Below are 20,616 nucleotides of genomic sequence, written 5' to 3'. Positions count from 1 at the left end.
AGTTGGAGTTCAGTTGCAGCCTTGGCTTTCCTGGTTTGCTCCCTGCAGGACCGGACCAGTGCAGAATAATCCTTCTTGGAGGTGAATCCCGTCCTCCATCCTTTGTAGGCTTTTCTTTTTAGCTGCAGGAGGTCCGCTAGGTCCCTAGAGAGCCAGGAGAGCTGCTGTGCCTTCTTGCTGCCTTTCCTCCATGTTGGAATAGATTTAGTTTGTGCATTGAGGATTGCTTCCTTGAGAAGCAACCACTCTTCTTGAACTCCCATCTCCCTGGGGTCACGGTCCCTGAGGGCCTGACCGACAAGCCTCTTGAGCTTGTCAAAGTCGGCTTTTCTGAAGTCAAGGATTTCTTTGTTGCTGACTGACTTGCCAGCTTTACGGCGGATGGTGAAGGTGATCAGCTCGTGGTCACTGTCACCCAGCTTCCCATCGATCACTAGGTCGCCGATTAGGTCGTCCCCCGTAGCCAGCACCAGGTTGAGCAGCGCTTTGCCTCTTGTTGGCCCATAGACTTCTTGAGTCAGGTAGAGGTCATCCACGCATGAGAGAAAGCTTGTGACCACTCGGATTTTGCTGAGTGATCTTCCCACGAGATGTCCGGGTAATTGAAGTCAGCCATGACAACCAAGGTCCTGGAGCAAGCGGCCTCAGTCAGTTCCCGGGCGAACTCCTGGTCAAGCTCAGGACTTTGAGTGGGAGGTCTGTAGTAGACTCCCACCGTTGTGTCCCCTGTGCCATATTCTCCATGAATTTTTACCCAGAGGGTCTCTAGCTGTCCATGCTGGTCGCCAACATCAGCTTGCAGGTACATGTAGCTTTCCTTCACATAGAGAGCTACACCCCCGCCCTTTTTGTCAACACGATCCCTCCTGTACAGGGTATAGCCCTCTATACCCGTGGTCCAGTCATGGGTGGAGTCCCACCAGGTCTCCGTTATCCCAATGACGTCATAATTCTTTGCACTGAGCAGGAGGACAAGCTCCTTCTGCTCGTTACCCAGGCTCCGGCATTAGTGTACAGGCAGGCAAGTGTCCCCTTAGTGTCCCCTTGCCTTTCCCACAGATTGTGCCAGGGCTGGAGCAGGGGTGGGCTCCCTTAAGTGCCTTGGTCTGCTGGCTTTGCAAGGGTTGCTCAGCCAGCCAGCAGTGGCAGTAGTCCCCCCATCCCCCAGCGGGCTTAGTTTAAAGCCCGGTGGAGTAGGTCAGCCAGTCTGGCTGAGAAGAGCCTCCTCCCCAGGGGAGAGAGGTAGAGGCCATCTCTTCCCAGCAGCTCGCTGCCTCTCTCGCCAAAGAGCGGGCTGTGGTCATGGAAGCCAAAGCCTTCCTGATGACACCAGCTCTGCAATCTTTGGTTCACTGCGTGGATCCTCCTCTCCCTCCTCAGCCCATAGCCCAAGACTGGGAGGATTGAGGAAAACACCACCTGAGCTTCCAGACCCCTAAGCCCCGCTCCCAACTCCCTGTAGCGCCTCATGACCTGGCTGGGGGTGCTCCGAGACGTGTCATTGGTGCCCACGTGAATAAGGAGCATGGGGTAGTGGTCTGTGGGCCAGAGGAGCTGCGGGATCCTCTCCGCAATGTCTCGGATGCGGGCCCCCAGGAAGCAGCAGACTTCCCGGGCTAAGGGGTTGGGGCGGCAGATTGTCCCCTCAGTCCCCTGCAGGATGGAGTCTCCCACAACAAACACCTTTCGCTTTGACTTGGGGAGAGCGGGGCCAGTAGCTGTGGTTGAGCCTGGGTTGCCTGTGGGAGCTGGCAACTGAGCAGGCTCTGCTGGGGCTGCAAGAGGTGCGAACCTGTTGCTAAGCTCCGGCGGGGCAGGGGCCATGGTGCGGCGTGCCTTTGGGCCCTTGACCACCTTGGTCCATGCCCCTGACTGGGCAGAGCGGGAGGTCCCAGAGTCCTCCTTAGTCCTGGAGGGAGACAGTGCTCTACCCTGTGGCTCCCGGGGGAGAAGGGCCTGGCAGTAGGAGTCTATCTCCTGCTCACAGTCCCTGATGGCACACAGTCTCTGGACTGTGGCCTGGAGCTCCTCCAGCTGGCGCACCAGAGACCCCAGTAGGGAGCAGACCCCGCAAGGGGAGGTGGCCATGCTCCCAGGCCCCAGAGCCTGAAAAAGGGACAGGCAGCCCCCGCAGCCAAGAGCCAGGGGCTCTGTCTGCGTGGAGCCCAGAACCATGGGCTCCGTCTGGGTGGCTGTCTCTGAGATGCCCGATGGGGGGGGCCGCAGAGCCCGAGGGGACCCTCGGGATGCGGCGCGTGCCCATCCGTGTCATGCCTCTGGTAGGCTGGCTACAGCTGGGGCTGACTACTCTGGGGGGTTGCAGGCAGGGTCTCGTGCCCTCCGCTGCGTGAACTCGACGCTAACTCGAGCGCCTGTTTACACAGCCTGGTCGCGTGGCTCCCTGGGGGGCTGGGCAAGTAGGGGCCTGGGCGGGGGCTTGACCAGGCCCGGCACCAGGCAGTGGCCTCCTCCCAGGGAGCGAGGAGTTAACCCCTTCCCACCACGAGCCCACTTACCTCCGGCTGTGCTGGGGGTCGGCAGGGGGCTCCGCGGCTGCTGAGGGGGTGTCTGGTGGGCTTCGGGGGAGCAGCAGGCTTCACCCGCGCGTCTCTCACTGCTCTGGAGCCTAACTCAGCCTTTTTTTTTTTGATTTGATGGAATGGTTTTAAACTCATGGTGGTACAGAAGCAAGGATGCCCAGTGTGTTGCTCCCACAACTCCTCCAGTGCCTTGTGACCACTGTGCTATAGGCCATTCAGCAGTAGGAAACCAATGTAGGCTTTCAGCTCTGTTTCACCTAGCTTTTTCCACTCCTTTCTATTTTCAGGATGGCTGTCATTCCACTCTCTGAATCTTCTATCTGCCTGTTTGTTTGTTTCTCTTATGATAACAGTCAGGATATCTTGTGATAACAGTCAGGATATCTTGTGAGAGAAGCAGGTGGAACATTTCCACCACTGTGTCCTTATTGCTTTCTCTTGTTGGCCCAGCACTTTCATGGAGTATGTCCTTGGCTGTTCTCTGATGACGTATTAGCTGTGGACTTTTTTCCCACACTCTCTCATTCCTTTAAAGGTGTCATCATCTGCAATGTTTTCTAGGGTGGTGGCAATGGTTCTGTTCCACGTCCTGCTGTAGCTTTCCTCAGCGGCCCTGGGCTGATTCAGGGAATTTCCCACCTGAAGTGTTGGCATCACTTCTGCTTGTGGCACAAACTCTTCATCTGAGTTGGATGAAGCTTCCATAGACGCATGGTCTTCTTGCTCTGAACAGTCTCCCATGTCTGGCACAAAGTCAGTATCCTCAGTGCCTTGGCATAAGATTTCATCAGTGGATGTGTCACTGTCATCCCTGGATACCTGTGCAAGACAGGCTTCAGCACTGAACATGCCTTGCCTTCTCATCCTGGACTGCAAGAAAAAAATAAAAAAATGATTACTGCTGAATGCATATAAATAACAAGTCAAGGACAAGCCCATCCACCTATGTTGTCACAGAAGTGATTCTGCCCTGCCCTATGGCAATGCAGGTAGCACCCTTTCCACCTGGGCGCAGCATCCACCCTTTGCAGGCAAGCCAAATGTGCGTGGATGCTGTTTGGAAACCACACATGCAGGGGCTTGTTGAGAGCAGGTAAAAGATGCCTAGGGGGCTTCAAGCCCTTACCATTGAAGAGGACTCCATATTGTATGCTGTATTGCAGTATGGTGTTTTTCTATTTCTTTTCTGCTGTCCCTTTGCTCCTAGTCCTCACTTCCAACAAAGCAGGGCAAACTAGCTTGTATGTTATGAAAGGGGCAGGTGAGGTGGAGTTTTGCCACGAGAAAAGAGAGCAGAAGTGGATTTGGGTGTGACAAAGGGTTGCGGGGGGGGGGTTGGCAAAGGGCAGGGCGTTTTGATGACCTTGCAGACTGCAAACAAAGTGGTCAGCAAAAAGGATTACCCCATCTTCAGCAAAAACAGAGTGGAGGATGGCCATCCATTAATTACTATGGATACCTGAAGTGGACATGAATGACGTGTGAATGAATGCTGACCTTTCAGATGCATCCACCCAAAGTGGCCAAACAGGTCTAGGCCTGTCATTTATACAGAAAATGCGTTAACATGGGCTTGGGGTAAGTTGTTACTCCATATAGAAAAACACATTCATGCCTGGGAAAACATGTTACCCTGGACAGTTTTTCATCCACAGAGAGCAAACCATTCATGTACGCTTGCTGTTCTTTGGGGATATTGTGCACTGCAATTACAGTGACAATGTCCTAAAAAGAATTTATTTTAGAATTAATTAACGTTAAGATACTGCACAAAATATATGTCTGGGCTAGGAAATTACCTCATGGGAACATATGAAGGTTAAATTAGATTAAGTTGTGTATGCTGTTTTTACTGGGCTGTCTCTTAGCATAGGCAAAGATTTTTGGTAGTTCCCTATAGTATGCTTTGCAAATTGCTGTGTTCAATACATGCTTGCTTCAGAGAAAGGACTTTTTACCCACCCCAACTCTGTCTCCCTCTCCACCCACTGTTAGCTCCCGCTGGTGCCTGTCCACACCTCTTCCACTTCAGCAGGATGCCTTGGAGGGTGTCTTACTTCCCCTTTAGCAGTGGCTGGCAGGCATGCTCTAGCGCCTCCCCGCTTCTGGCTTGAGCCACTGCAAGCACATGCCTGCATTTCCTGGTTTAACAGAGAATGTCTGCCTAGTTTATTAATCAGTTTAAGATGAGCAGCTTAGACTAAACTGCAAAGAGTGAATCAATTCAGGCTCAGGCTTTTTGAATGTCTGTCCCTAGGCACAGACTTCCAAGACTATAGGTAGTCACTGAAACAGAACTCTGATCCTTTCAGTCCTTGATCCTGTTTCACTACTAGAGTAGTGAGTGAGACTGTTGTAGTTATACATAGATTAATGATTTTTGTATTGAATATTACATGCAAAATTAGGAATGAGTAGCAGAGGTGGCAGCAATTTATATGCAAGATGCCTTAATGAAAATATGCATGAGGAAATTGGATTTTCCATCATGGTTTAGAAGAGTAACTTTTTAAGGGAAAAATATTTAAAGTTAGAAAAAATAAACTGTTATACATCTTATTTTTCTATGAAGGAAAGAAGTATTGTTGTGAAAACCACTGGTAAAACACAGCACTGAAGTAGCTACTTCATAGTAAAATTTGTACGTGCTTTCATTTACAAACTTGATTTTCTCTAATACACTGTAAATTCTTTTTACAAATCTCCTTTTCACTTCAGATTTCTCACATATGGTCTCTTGTCAGAAGACACTCTTAATACAAGCAATGCATGGTGATTTGAAACTGTTTTTGACATAGAAGTGGAAGAAAAGGGGTTTTTAAATACTCTGAATAACTCCTAGTGTCTGTTTTTAGCTGTATATATGTAAACCATACTATAAACCTACCTTATTTATGTTGTATGTGTAAGTGTGAAATATAACAAAATATGATCATTTAGAAAGAACTGCTTTTGGAGAAAGTTGTACAGTGTACAATTTGTACAGCCTTTAAGTCTTATGTGTAAACATCACTTCTTGCCTCCATTTATGAAAGGATCACTGATTTCATAGATTTCATAGATGTTAGGGATTGAAAGGACCTAGAAGATCATCAAGTTCAGCCCCCTGCCCCAGGGTCAGAAAATCAGCTAGGGTCAAAGGATCCCAGCAAGATAAGCACGCAACCGTTTCTTGAAGAAGTCCAGAGTAGGTGCCTGCACCACATCTGGAGGGAGTCTGTTCCAGGGCCTTGGGGACTCGGACAGCAAAGAAGTTTTTGGTCCAATGATGGTCCACTGAGTTGGAGTAGACTTTGTCTATTTAATTGTTTATGCTTTTAGGGCCTGATTCCACAAAACACTTAAACATGAATTTAAGTGAAGGTCTATTCAGCAATGCATTCGGGTATGTCTTAACTTTACTCACATGCTTACATGCTTTACTGAGTACAGATAGGTTTAAGCACAAGTCTGAATGCTAACATGCTTTGATGAATAGAGACCTGAAAGAGTAAAAAGCTACACAACAACTGCACAGCACTTTTCTGTCTGTTGTGATTGCCACATGGTTATCAATAGTCCGTCACTTTCTTTGGGCACTTATTTTACATCCCAAATATATACAATTCATTCTACTACTTTATTTTTTTTCCAATTGCTTAATATGCCAAATGAAATAATTAGTAGAGATCTGATGCAACAATTTTTAAACTGTGATCTCATAACAGAAATGGTGGCCCCTAAATGAAGTTAGGGGCAAGATGACGATTTTGGAATCATAACAAAAAATATCACTTTATCTTCCAAGCTGCTGTATCCTGACATGAAAGATTGCAGATATGTTAATTCATAGTTGCCAGAAAGATACTGTTTTTGTTCATAATTTCCTAATGTTTTATTTCAATTGCTTCCAGGGTTTTTTTTGTATGGTTTTGTTTTGTTTTTTGGTTGGGGGGTAGGGGAGAAGAAGTTGGAGAGAGAAAAGAGGAAATGAGAGCATGCTGATTTTTTATGTATAGGTTACTGAAATAATTATAGTTAAGAAGAATTTGATCAGTCTTTGTAATGATACTTTTGGCTGAAGAATCACTATAGTTAAGCGGACAATATAGATAAGTGGCTGTGCTTTTTTAAGTGGAATAATTGATCTGAAAGTTAAAGTCTTGCTTATTTAAATTTTAAAGTTCAGACAGGCTGGTCTTGTAGAGGTAGCACAGTGCTATTTAGCATAGTACTTTGTCATCAGAACTCGTGGCAGAGGTGATTTTTTTTTTTATTATTATTAGATGAACTAGATATTGGCAAAAAAAAATTCTTTATTTGCAATCTTTTGAGTGCACACACCCTTCCTTAGGCATAGGAGAACGCAAAGATTGTAAAATTTATTCTGGGTGGAAATGCAGATTCATATTTCATAGGAGAGCTGAAGATGCGGTATGATCTCTTGGTTGGAGTAGTTAACTCTGAAAATTAGTCTCAGATAAAAAGTTAGAACAGTCTGTCTAACTCTGAAGTTGAATCTGGTTTTCCTTCTGGTTATGATATTTCATTTTTCACAGGAGGATGGTGTGATGGATGCTCTCCTGGGCAGGGAATTCTCTTGTGTCGTGGCACTTTGAGGTCTGTGAACATGCAGATTTAGCTAGAACAATAGGCCAGGAAGCCATCTGCTTTGTGGAGGTGTTTAAGAGAACTAACAGTTCTGAAGTTCTGCTGTGATTTACAGATTTGTCTATTTTACCTGGAAACATTGGAAGCCAGGTTTTTTGTGAGTCAGTGATCTATTAATCTGGTCACTGCCATCTTTCATCTGTCCGTTTTCCTTTTCCTATTGCTATTTGCCTCAGTCCTTTTTACTGCTTTTTATCTGTTTTTTCTATAATATTTCTGTCTGCGTTATTACACTTCCTAACTTTTTGTTGACTTTCTTTGTTTTGCTTGCTTACTCTCTTGCTTACTCTTGCTGATTACAGAACAGGAACTGGGACCTACACCTACTGCTAGCTTTATGGGCTGGATCTCATTACTACATGTTATCTGTCTAGAGTGTAAGTTTTTTTGGGCAAAGGTCTTTTCTTTCTACTTGATTGTAGAATGCCTAGGGAATTTCTTACCTTTTCTAGGTATTCTTTATGTAAATAGACTATAACATCTCTCACTGTATTACAGCATCTTGGTAACATTCTTGTTTTTCAGGGAGTTTTAGACCCCTAGGGTGTGTCCACACATGCAAGCACTTGCAGCAGCTCAAACAGAAGCAGTGCAAATTTGATCTGTGGCTTTTTGCCTCAGTGTGCGTGCTTGGACATGCACTTTGTTTTGAAGCAAATTGTACCACTTGGGGCAAAATAACCCTGCCTGGCTCGTCCTGGATCTGCAGCCAGGGGGAGCTAGAGCCTGGGGCCAGCACCTGTGCTGTCCCTAGCAGTGTAAAAAGCTGCCCTGTCCTGGCCCCATCCATACAAAAACCTGCCCTGGCAAGCAGCTCAGGGCTACTCATTCTCTGGAGCTTCTCAGGCTCAGTTACTTGGTACCTGGGGACACTATCCCTTGTGCCAGCTGGATTGCTGGAGCAGCATCCCAAATCCATTTTTAAAAATACCCCCAAATCCATGTTTTTCCACAGTTAACACAAAAGATCACTCTATACACACACACACACACACACACACACACACACACACACACACACACACACACACACACACGGCAATCAGTTGGGCAATGCTTTATTGGTATATTTACAGTGTTAAAGCAATGAGGAAACCTACCAGTGTCTCTGTAATCATGATAAAGTAATTTCTAAATACCTATATATGTTGATGTGTACTTCTGGTTTTCTTTGCACATGATGGGTATGTAATGGGGGATGTGGTGTTTGCAGGAAGGGGGTGAGAAGAGATGTGGAGGAAGGCAGGTGGGTGTGTGGGTAGGTATGGGGCCATTGCTGGGGGGACTGTGGGTGTGGGGGACCTTGTGGCGGGACTGCTCAGGAGGGGTGGGTCCCCTGGTCCCCACAGGATGCAGCCCCCCCCCACAGCACATGGAATGGCCTCCCCTACAGGGCCCCAGCTCCACCCTGGAGGGCCACAGCCCTTATCCCCCACAGGGTCCCAGGCACCCTGGAGGGCCACAGCCCCATCCTCTCAGGGTCCCAGCTTCCCCTGGAGGGCCCCAGCCTCCCTGCCCAGGGTCCCAAGCACTCTGAAGGGCCCCATCCCCCCTGCCCAGGGCCCCAGCCCCCCCTGGAGGGCCCCAGCCCCACTGTCCAGAGTCTCAGCTCCCCCTGGAGGGACACAGCCCACCTGCCCAGGGTCCCAGGCACCTTGGAGGGCCCCATCCTCCCCCACCCAGAGCAGAGTGGGGAGCTCTGAGCCATGGCGGCAAGACCCAGTGCAGCACACAGGGTCAGTGCTCCGGGTCCTATCGGCCCTGAGGACCGTTTGCTGCCCCGCTGGGCCAGGCTCTTGCTGGCCCGGCGTGACACATGGGGACCGTATGCCAGGCCCAGCCAGGTCCTGGGGCCTGTCTGCTGCTGGGCCAGGCCCTTGGTGGCAGGACCTGGCACAATGTGTGGGGACCGTGTGCTGGGTCCTGCTGGCCCTGGGGTCCCTGTGCCGCCCGGCCAGCTGGTGCCAGTGTGGTACCAGGACCCGGCACGATGCGCAGTCCCTGGGTGCCAGACCCAGCTGGACCCTGTCTCCCTCAGGGCCTCTGTGTCGCCTGGCTGAGCCGGTCCCAGGGCTGCAGGATCTGGTGCCTGTCACGTCCTGCTGGCCCTGGGGTTGCTCATGCCACTAGCCCTGGGCCCGGCCTGGCCAAGCAGCACAGGGGCCCCGAGAGCAGCTGGGTCCGGGGCACCATGTCATAGAATCATAGAATCATAGAAGTAGGGTCGGAAGGGACCTTGTAGATCTTCAAGTCCGACCCCCCCGCATTGGCGGGAGAAAAACTGGACTCAAATGAGTCCAGCCAGGTAGGCATCAAGCCTCTTCTTAAAGACCCCCGGGTAGGAGCGAGCACCACTTCCCTTGGAAGTTGGTTCCAGCTCCTAGCCACCCTAACTGTGAAGTAGTTCTTACGAATGTCTAATCTAAACCTACTCTCCAGTAACTTGTGTCCATTATTCCTTGTTATATCAGGGGGCGCTAGGGGAAACATTGTCTCCCCCAAACCCTTCTGGTCCCCCTTAGTGAGTTTACAGACAGTCACCAGGTCCCCCCTCAGCCTTCTCTTGTGAAGGCTATACAGGTTTAGGTCCCGCAGTCTTTCATTGTAGGGTCTGCCCTGTTGTCCGCGGATCATGCGGGTGGCCCTCCTCTGGACCTTTTCAATGTTGTCCACTTCCCTCCTGAAGTGGGGCACACAGAACTGGACACAGTACTCCAGCTGTGGCCTGACCAGTGTCGTATAGAGGGGGAGGATCACCTCCTTGGCTCTACTTGAGATGCGCCTGTGGATGCATGACAAGGTCCGGTTAGGCCTGCCAACCGTGAGCTCACATTGTTGGCCCATGTTCATCTTGGAGTCAGTAATGACTCCAAGATCCCTTTCTGCCTCCGTGCTCTCAAGAAGGGAGTTTCCCATTCTATCAGTGTACTGCTGGTTTCTACTGCCCAAGTGCAGCACCCTGCGCTTGTCAGTATTGAAATACATCCTGTTTATGTTAGCCCACCCCTGTAACCTATCCAGGTCTTGCTGCAATCCTTCCCTTCCTACTAGCGTGCTCACCTCATGCCAAATTTTGGTATCATCAGTGAATTTAAACAGGTTACTTTTCACCCCGTCCTCCAAATCTCTGATGAAGAAATTGAACAGCACAGGCCCAAGGACCGAGCCCTGGGGGACTTGCTGCCCACTTCCCCCCAGTTCAAATATGACCCGTCCACCACCACCCTCTGACTACGACCCTTGAGCCAATATGCAATCCATCTGACTGTGTAGGCATCAATGCCACAGTCGCCTAGTTTTTTGAGGATGGGGTGGGAGACGGTGTCAAAGGCCTTGCTGAAGTCTAGAAAGACAACGTCCATGGCAATACCTGCATCCATTGCTGCACTGGGTCCTGGTGCTCTGGGCCTGGCCCAGTTGAGTGGCACAGGGGCCCTGAGGGTGGCAGGACCTGGCGGGGCGGGGATCAGGGAGGTCTTGGAGGCTAGCGGGGGGAGAGGCCAGGCAGGGATCAAGGTCTGGGGAGCTGGCAGGGGGAGGGACCAGGGGGGCTGGGGGAGCGGGTGGGGCTGGCAGGGGTCTCCCCCATGGTCCCCTCCCCCCCCATCTCCAGCCCTCCAAACCCCTTACCATCACTGGAACCCTGGTGCTGAACACACGGCTTGGCCAGCTGTGTGTTTCAGGACCAGGGTGAAGGGCAAACCATGGAGACGCTCTGGCAGCCAGAGAATGCGGGCTCCGGTTGCCTTGGGGCATGTTCCAGGACTGTGCCCTGACCCACTTCTTTTGTTTAATTTTTTTTTTAAGACCCCAGGGGTCTAATTTTCTCCCCCTGCTGCAAAGGGGCTTGAGGCAGGGCAAGAGGCACGTGCGCACTCGTCTGGATGCACCCCTAGTGTATAAGAAATGGAAGAGCATGTAGTCACTGAAATCCTAGGAACTTCTAAAATATATTTCAGAAGAGAATAAAAGAAACTACAATCAGTGTTGCCATACAAGGTGATGAGCTGCCTCAAAAATAAAGCTGAGATTAAATGGTAGAGATTTTATACCCACTAGGGTATAGAGTACAGGTGTGAGAAGCTAGCTAATGGTCTTAAAATCCTGCATGGTATTTTCAATTGGTTGATCTTGTGAGACTCCCCCATTTTGGGATGTATTGGATATGGAACTAACCTGGTCTGATTTTTGAAATCAGACAAACTAATATTTTGCATCTGGGTTCCAATACAGGATCTAAACCCAAATCTCTAGAAAGAAATATGTGAGTAGGGCCATCCTTGGGGGAGGGGCATGAATCAGGGTGACTGCCCGGGGGACCTGCAGAGCCAGGCAGAGGGGCTGTGGCAACTTTAAATACATAGGGGGCAAAAAGAAGGTACCGGGTAACATGGGGCCCCTGCAAGACACACTAGGAAATTTGGTCATCACACCAGATGACTAAGTGAACCTATTTAACAACTTCTTTGCCTCCATTTTCCTGAGCAGGGAAATCTTCATCAGTTCAACATCTTCATCAGTGACTTGGATGAGGGGGTAAAAAGCACCCTGTTCAAATTTGGTGATGACACTAAGATGTGGGGAGATGTGGGCATTCTGGAAGGGAGGAATAGGCTACAATCAGACCTAGACAGGTTACGGGGTGGGCAGATGAGACTAGGTTGGGATTCAACACTGACAAGTGCAAGGTGATGCACCTGGGGAGGAAGAACCAGCACCATACCTACGGGCTGGGGAACTCCCTTCTTATCAGTGCAGAGGCAGAAAAGGATCTTGGAGTCATCATGGATGAGGAGAGGCTATGGGACCTGAACCTGTTCAGTCTCCACAAGAGAAGGCTGAGGGGGGATCTTGTGGCCTGTTACAAATTAGTCAGAGGGGACCAGCAGACATTGGGGGAGTCCCTGTTCCCCCCGAACACTACCAGGAGTGACTAGAAATAACAGTCACAAGCTGGCAGAGGATAGATTCAGACTAGACATCAGGAGGTGCTACTTCACGGTCAGGGCAGCTAGGATCTGGAACCAACTTCCAAGAGAAGTGGTGCTGGCTCCTACTTTGGGGGTCTTTAAGACAAAGCTAGACAATCACCTTGCTGGGGTCATTTGACCCCAGTACTCTTTCCTGTTATGGCAGGGGGTTGGACTTGATCTGCTCAGGTCCCTTCCGACCCTAGTAACTATGAAACTCAGCATTGCCGCCAGCTTTGTGTCCAGCTGTTTGGCACCCCTCCCTGTGCTGCTGAATCCACCACCGGCTTCCTCGCATCCAGGGTGTTCAGGGGCGGGGCCCTGCACAGACTGCTTTGCCCTGGGCCCCTCACCCTGCTCAGGTCATCTGTGTATGTGAGGATGGAGAAGGGGGACAGCAATTCAAAGTTCAGGTTGAGGAGTTTCTCTGCTTATAAGTGAAGACCTTTAAAGTAAATTTAGTATCTCAATGGTTGCCAGTTAAAGATCTGATTATCTGTCCATTTTAGTGTGCTAATCACCAAGTTGTGTAAGCACCCTCATGGCATCTTAGCAGTAGTATGTTAGATACTCTATAGCAGTGGTTCTCAACCTGTGATCCACGGGCCACATGCGGCCACTGCTGTGGTCCACATGTCATCCTATTAAAACAATTTTAAAATAGATACACAGGAAATAAGTTGTGTGTCTGCAACCCACATAATGCATTGAGAACTGCACGTGTGGCCCACTATGGCAAATAGGTTGAGAACCACTGATCTATAGCAATCTACAGAATTCTTGTTAAATTATGTATCCAAAATAAATAGAAAGTTCTAAAGAGTGCAGTAATCCAGATTTCAGATGTGGTATAATGAAAGCATAAATTAATAACTGAGTGCATCCCTTATTAGCCAATCTTGTTGATTATAGAGATGATAATATAAGGATATTATAACTCAAGCAAATAAATGGAGCCTTGAACAAACAGCTCAGGATTCAAACTTTTGAAAGATGAAGTAGTTTTAGTAGGCTTTTTGGTCATTTTACTAAAAAAAGAATTACAAAGCAGCATCTTTTGAAAAATGACAAAATCAGACAAAAATCAGATTTTCTGAGGTTGTATTAAATTCATGAAATGTTCAGAACGTCACTTAGTCAAGTTATAGAAAGCCCCCTAGTTGACCTCAGATGGGAAAACAAAACAGTGTATCATACACATAAAGTCGTACCAAAAATATGTCTCTTTGCCCCTACAGAAAAGAAATTGTACATAGAACAACATACGTTCAAGTATTGAGACTTGTGGGAGTCTCCAGACATTTGAATCGGATTGGAAAAAAACTCTCACAAAATAATAAACTGGGAGTCATTTTCTGATCTTCTCCAGAATCCCAGTCTGCTGCATTTTACCAGCAAGGATAAAGAAGGAAAGCTTTTAAGTCAGCCAGCATCAGATTGATTCATAAAGCAAACAGCAAAAGTATTATGAGGCAAGCCTGCATGTTATGATAGACATCTAGGAGTGCTCATCTTTGGCAGCCTATCCATATTTGGCTAAAGGGGTGGAAACTCTGGTTTGTTTCCCTGGGTAATGTATAGAATTCTGTTCATACTCCAACTCATTTTATGTGGCCATAGGGAGCCAAGTCAGGACTTAAAATTAGCTGTAATTTTTGTTGATCAGATAGTATGATGGGCCAGCTTATTTTTTTTTTCCATGACTGTTGTAGGAGATCTATATGACAACTATAGGCAATTCTCTTTGTGTTTAAAATTTGTAAGGTAGGTGGATTTGATTCATTTTTCATTTCCAGCTGTCTGCAGAGACAATCAGCTAGTGACTGAGAGATTTCCTTTATGCAGGTGACTTACAAATGCTGCTTTATTTTACATTTAGAAAGTGTGTTCTCTACTTGATATTCAAGACAGGGTAAAGGGGCATTCTGCAACTTCTTTATTCTAAATACACCTTTTAAAATTCTTTTAGGGGAAGTACTACAAATTCATAGTTACTGTGGACCATAGTGGCCCAAGAAAATTGCAGTTTTAAAAGACATGTTTAAAAAGTTTAATGAATTAACATGAAAACCCTATTATAAACTACAAAACCTATTTGGTAGTTTATACTATGTTTGATAAGTCTCATTTAACTGCTCTAAAGGCTAGCACAGTTTTAGCAGCTGTGGCATTAATATATATTATATAATATGTTGGCAGATGAGATTTTGCAGGCCAGAAAATTTTTAAACTGTATATTTAGACTCATGTCATCATATATCCCTTCTAGGACAGTCACAGAAAGGGGGAAAGTAGAATGGGCAAACAAGTCAATGTGAATCCAACTCCTGTGTGAACATCAAGCTTTATCTTTTATTTGTATTACTGAAATGCTGAGTCATGAACCAGGATACTAATGTTGGGCACTATAGAAAAAGGCACTATAGAAAAAGATGGCCCCTTCCTCACATACTTTAAAAGGTAAGAAAACCAAGAAGATATTGAGTATGGTAGGCAGTGGTCTCAGCATGCCATCCATTTTAACTGTAACTGTATTGAAGGACTTTGCTCATAAACATTACATAAAACTGCCATGAACATAAATAGAATTGAATCTCTTACCCATGGAAAGTGCCAAACTTTACTTCCTTTTAGCTAAACATATATGGATTGCTAGTGATGAATGTTTCTGGGTGGGTCTCATGATATGAGGTGCCTGTACATGAGTGCAGAAGCTGCTCTGATACACTATAATTACAGCATGTTGGAACAGATTCACTTAAGCTTCCCATGTCTTGTGTATTAGTGTCCACGTGCTTCAAAACGGTGTCAGGGGTGCTTGAACTAAAGCGCTGTCTCCCCATGCCTCCAGAGCACCTGTAAAAGTGCCCATGCAGTGCTGCTGCATGTTGATTTTCCTGTTCACTTTAAGTTTGAAATTATTCTTTTTGGCTGAAAAAATATTTGATTTTGAAGATTCTCTTACTAGATTTTATACTTTGTAAGTGTAGATTGCTGTGACTATTGGTTTATAGATCAGACCACCACATACAGAAATAGCATGGTTATGAAATCTTCAGGATGTATTTAATGAAGTTATTTGAAAATCGTGTTGTATTTACTTTTATGAACAAAACAGATTATTTGTATTTAACATGTATACTGCAATAGTATGTAAAAGCCACAGCTGGTCTTGGTTCCTTGATTGGAGTTGCTGCACAAACATATAATAATTGATAGTCTCCGACTCCAAAACATTATAAGCCAAAACACAAGTGAATGATATGGAAAAACATAGCAGGCGAATGAGAAGAAAAAGCATACTGGGATGGAGTAGGGAAGATGGGAGCATAAATTTGAGATGTGTCCAGTTCCAAACTTGGAATAGTAATCACAGCTTTCTACCTGTCAAACCATTATCTGGGTGTACCTTACTGTATGCGCTATATATAAGAGGTGATTTTTGAGAAGGGAATGGAGAGAGAGAAGAAAATCGTTTTCAGGATTTTGATAGAGAATTGTTTTCCACTTCTCAAGTCATTGTAGGAGAACTATGAAACAAAGTTTTGCTGATTTGGGTCCAGATTTTATAAAAGACCCGGATGATCTAGTTGGTGCTTTCCAGTGTAAGAGATACTTTAGATTTTTAGTGTTTCACTGACAGTTTCTCTGAACATAATGTCCAAGGTTTTGATGCCCTTTGTCTCCAAGTAAGTATTGTAAAGAATGTGATCTCTGCTTTTTCTAGTGTTTTGCTTTGAAAGGGATTAGTTTAAAATGTCAAAAGCAATTGCTTAAAATTATTGTTTAAAGTTTTCTTAGATCAATTTACTTGATCTTTTAAAGGAGAAACATGCATTTAACATTATTTAAAATCCAAAATATGGTTTGTGAAATCTCACTAAAGAGAGTGCATGCTCAACAAGGTAGAGATGATAACCTGCTGGATTTGGAGGAAGGAAGGAGACAGAAGCTCCATTTGTCTTCCCTCCCTGATGCTATCTATTTCTTCACTGGTTTTCAGCAGGATTTGAGCATTATGGATGGGGACGATGTTGGGATTAAACAGGGTCTCATTTACGCAAGACAGCTACTCTTAGATGGGAGTCATTGAGTAGTTAATGTTCAATGTTAATGCTGAGTTAATGTCCTCAGCATATTTACTTGCTTTCCCCCTATGTACTCTCTGTGGAAAGGTTTGGCGGCAATCTCCTTTTACAGTGCATTGGTGTAGGTTTGCAAGGCTGGGAGGTCCAGAAGGCCGGGCAAAGAGAGACGGCCTTTGTACAGATGGTTCCGACTTCCAACAGATTCCATAGGAACCATTGAGACCTTGGGTGGAAGCCCCTGTTTTTTCTGCATGTACATTTGTATCTGTGTACATGGAACACACAGAACATTACCATAGGGTGATAACAAATGAAAAATCATGGCATTTTTTTCTCACAAGCTATGAGTGACCAGATTCTCATGAACATAATGAAACATTATCTGAGTAGACATTAAAAATTAATGGCATATTTTAATTACTATTAATCTATATTAATGGCATATAAGTCCATATCGATTTCTTTAAATAAAAGGTGGAGGTTGCTTAATAGCTTCTGTTAACACTGTATTTCTTTCTGACATGGAAACTGCTTAATTTTTATTATGTGTAATTTAAAATGAAAAGTATCATAGCACGAATACAAGAAAATTGAAATGTAAAAGCTGTTGTAGGTTGTGTTCATCACCTATAGATACTACTAAGACATATTTTAAAATATGTCTTTAAACTGCTTATTTCAAAAAGCTCTAAGCTGCAGTAAAAGGTTTAAAAAAAGCTCTAAGCTGCAGTAAAAGGTTTAAAACAACAAGTTATTTTTCTTAAAAGTATTTGGATTAGCAGGACAGTGTACTGTAATTGAATGAATTATGATTTGATGTCTAGGAAGAAGAAGCAGTGTTGTCTTTGGACTAAGAGATTACTTGCTGGCTTTGTCACAGTTGACATTAATTATTGATAGAAGTTTCAGAAATAGCGCATGTGCCGACAGAGTTGACTGTAATATAAGATAGAAACTGCAGTGATGCTAGAGGGATTATAAAGAAGGAAACACCTGTAGAATGTGGACTTCTGTACTTCTGAACATCAGATTTTTAGTTTGCTATGAACTACATTTATGAGTGAGAAAATAATGAAAAAGATGAGTCGCCAAGCTTATTTTTATCGTGTCCCTCCACAGGAACTACACAGAAGAACCCAACTTCAGCCTGAACCAGCAAAGACAAAGGCTCTTCAGACAGTTATAGAAATGAAGGTATGAGCTTTGCATGTTTACTAATACAATGTCTTTTCATTTTAAGTTAATTTAAATTTTAATATTAAAGCATTCATTAAGTGCTAGCTTTTACTACAGAATTTATTCCAGTGTTAAGCAAGGGAACAGTCAGCATTTCTCTCCTCCACCCCCATTCCAAAATTGTCAGAGATCTGTAAAACAGTCAGTGACTAATACCTCTTCTAGATGAAAAGCTGAGGCCTACAGTTTCAGGAAAGGTATAAAAATATTCTTTGTCTCCAGGAAGAAAAAAATTCATGTCTCTCCAAAGCCATTTTTGGCAAATAATTCTACCCTCTTTTCACACATTTCCTTAATCAATCACCCACATGTTAAAAAAATAGCATGCTGATAAACTCTTCAGATTTTAAAAGCTTAATTACTGGAAAGGGGAACTATTTATTTATATCTATATAATCTATTTACTATGTAATTAGGGACCTACTTAAATTGTGGTGAGACAAAGAGTGTTTCATGGTCTGCTTGTGGCATGCAGAGTCAGTTTTGCAGGCATTTCATGGTAGCCCTGCCCCTCACTTCTGATTGGCCCTGGAAGCCCTGTTTGTCACCGCTGATTGGCACCAAAATACTTTTGCTTTCCTGACTGGTGCCTTCACTTAGTCTGTGTCAGTAGCTCATCCTCTCAGTAATTCTCTCTCAAGTCACATGCTCTATAGCTTCAGTAATGGCTGTGCTTTCTTTGTATTCATAGAAAATTAGGTTTGGAAGGGACCTCAGGTGATACATCAGAGGGAATGGCGGGGCACATGCTCCCCCCAGATTTGTGTGCCCACAGCAGGCACAGGGCTGCAGCCTAGCTGAACCAGCAGGGGCAGGAGCCATGTCTGTAGCCCAGCATGCAGGACTTGCCGTGGGAGGGAGGAGCGGGGTAGCGAGACTCATTGCTTTCACTGCCTCCCCACACACCCACTGTCCGCCCCACACACTGGGGAGCTGGTGTCTGGGTGCAGGGGATAGAGGATTGGGAGTGAGGGGCACCAGCAGAGTCTGTGGGCTGTTTTCTACTTAAACTGTTTACTGAATCAGGATTGGCCATTGATGTTTACAAATGGGCCCTGATACAAAAAAGGTTGAGAACCACTGATCTAGTCCAAAATTCCTCTAAGCACATTTTTAGGGGGTCAGTTCCATGGGAAATTGCACCTAATGCCATTTTTTCAGTGATCTCAGAGATCACTGTTTTTTGTTTTTTTTGAAAACGTGAAACTGCAATTTAAGTAGGTCCCTGTATATAATCATATATAAAAGACTTCCATATTCTACCAGATATAGGATAATTCTACCCTTTTTTTAATCCTGCACTTCAGTGGCTGCCCTCACTACACCATTGTTACTGTTCTTTGTTAGGAAGGTAGACAAACAGCTTCCTTAAAATTCTGCTTGGTGAAGTTTTCGAAAGGTATTTCAACTTTATAGAAAAGGAGGATACTCTGTGTTTTATATTATTTTACTGATCAGAATATCTTCACCTGTTTGAGGAAAATTTTATTCATTTCAGTAATAGGAAAAAAAATTAGAAACCTGAGCCTAAAAATCCTTGCTCCCATGCAGGTAATCCCTACTTACTTTGATAGCCCTATTCATGCAGGTAAGAATTCTACAGGGTTGACTTCTATATTTATTGAATAAAGAAGATACTAAAAGAGAACTTCAGGTTTTATTTGTCACAATAAGAACTCCTGCTTTCTCCTGGGCTAGCATTGATGTACATAAGGTGTAGGTTCATCAAAGCCTGTGGAGTTCTAGTGGTATAAAATCTATTGTAACTCAAGTCACAATCAGGCCATACCTGAGTGGTTGTATAACCTTCTGTATAATTTAGTGTACTAAATGGCAGGAAAAATTTACATTCTTATCTACCCTAATAATGTAATCACAATTCAGCACTAAGTTTACTGTTTCTGGATTATTTTGGGGCACAAAATTCTTGCATTGTAAATCTTACTCTTTACTGTAGACTCACCCAGTTTACACGAGAGCCTAAATACTGTATGCAATAGACTAATTCTACGACACTTTAGCAGGTCACAGCAAAACCTGTGCTATTGCACTAATGTGCAGTAGAATTAATGTAGCATCACTGAAAAGGTGTGCGCAGTAGCACCGGTTACTGCACCTTCAGTAAATTCACTAAACTTAATGTATGGTACCTACAGCACACAATGCACATGTAGATGTGCCCACTATGTCTGTGACTTGACAAACTTAGCTGTACCAGCTATTGTCAAGACCAGCCAAATAAATTCATATAATTAAAAGTATTTTTTAATACTGGCTTTTAAACAAGACTTTGTAGCTGGCATTGTCTATATTTCTGTATAATTTGCTTTTCTTTCGAAGACTATGTTTAATTGTATCTAAACAGTTTCCCTCAGTTCATAAGTTGCTAGACTCTCTGCAGCCTACTGGAGCCACAAAAGCATGTGCATAAAATGAACACAACAGAGGACATTTTTTTTTAATAAGTATTTGTTGAATATTGAGGAACAAATGCCAAATGTTCTAAAGGCAGTTCCAGATGTGCTGAGACCAAAAATTATGAGTGGGTATAGAAGTAATGTGTAACAGACTAAGTCCATATAATGTGCCTTTAAAGAAATTATATTTCTGTTGAAGGTCACTCCCCCATTGCCTACACCTCACTGAACAAGTGTTTACACTGCAGGTAGTTCAGGAATTTGTACAAAGGGATGGATTTTGTGACATAGTTTAAGGAAAATCTGCTCTGCAAGTGCAGTTCTCTGATTGCTCTGTTTGCTATATAATATTGCTATCTGAAGCTTGGTGCAGTTAAAAGATTTAGGATTTAGGTCCTAATCCTAAAAATGGCTTAAAATTCACAACATTTTTTAAAGTATAATATTGGAACCTTTTAATTTGTCTTCTAGATTTTGAATTGCTTCTAGAACACATTTTTTTGGCTTTATTGACAATGAGGGAGACCATAAACTGATTATTTTTGTAATGAAACTTAGATTTTCACATTGATATGTCGACCCAGAACCTATGTCTAAGAAAAGCTCCAAATATTATAAGACTCATTATTAAATTGTGAGAATTGGTAACAAAGACTGAAATACATTACTGATGGCCTTTCCTATCAGCCCTGCTAAAAGAAATGCAAATTAAATG

At 44.7% G+C, this 20,616-nt stretch overlaps 1 protein-coding gene across 1 annotated transcript in view; it reads left to right on the top strand.

The window, feature by feature from the left end:
* The window catches only part of ERC2 (ELKS/RAB6-interacting/CAST family member 2), a 1,102,519-nt gene that overhangs the window by 300,862 nt on the left and 781,041 nt on the right, over positions 1 to 20,616 (top strand). Inside the window, exon 4 of the mRNA XM_090022087.1 lies at positions 17,368 to 17,442. Coding sequence (XP_089878213.1) covers positions 17,368 to 17,442 — 75 coding nt within the window. The remainder of the gene's footprint in view (positions 1 to 17,367; positions 17,443 to 20,616) is intronic.

Source organism: Crocodylus siamensis, chromosome 11 (assembly GCF_052110815.1).
Source record: "Crocodylus siamensis isolate JL-2025a chromosome 11, ASM5211081v1, whole genome shotgun sequence".
Taxonomy (NCBI): Eukaryota; Metazoa; Chordata; order Crocodylia; family Crocodylidae; genus Crocodylus; species Crocodylus siamensis.
This window is presented reverse-complemented; position numbering and strand designations above follow the sequence as displayed.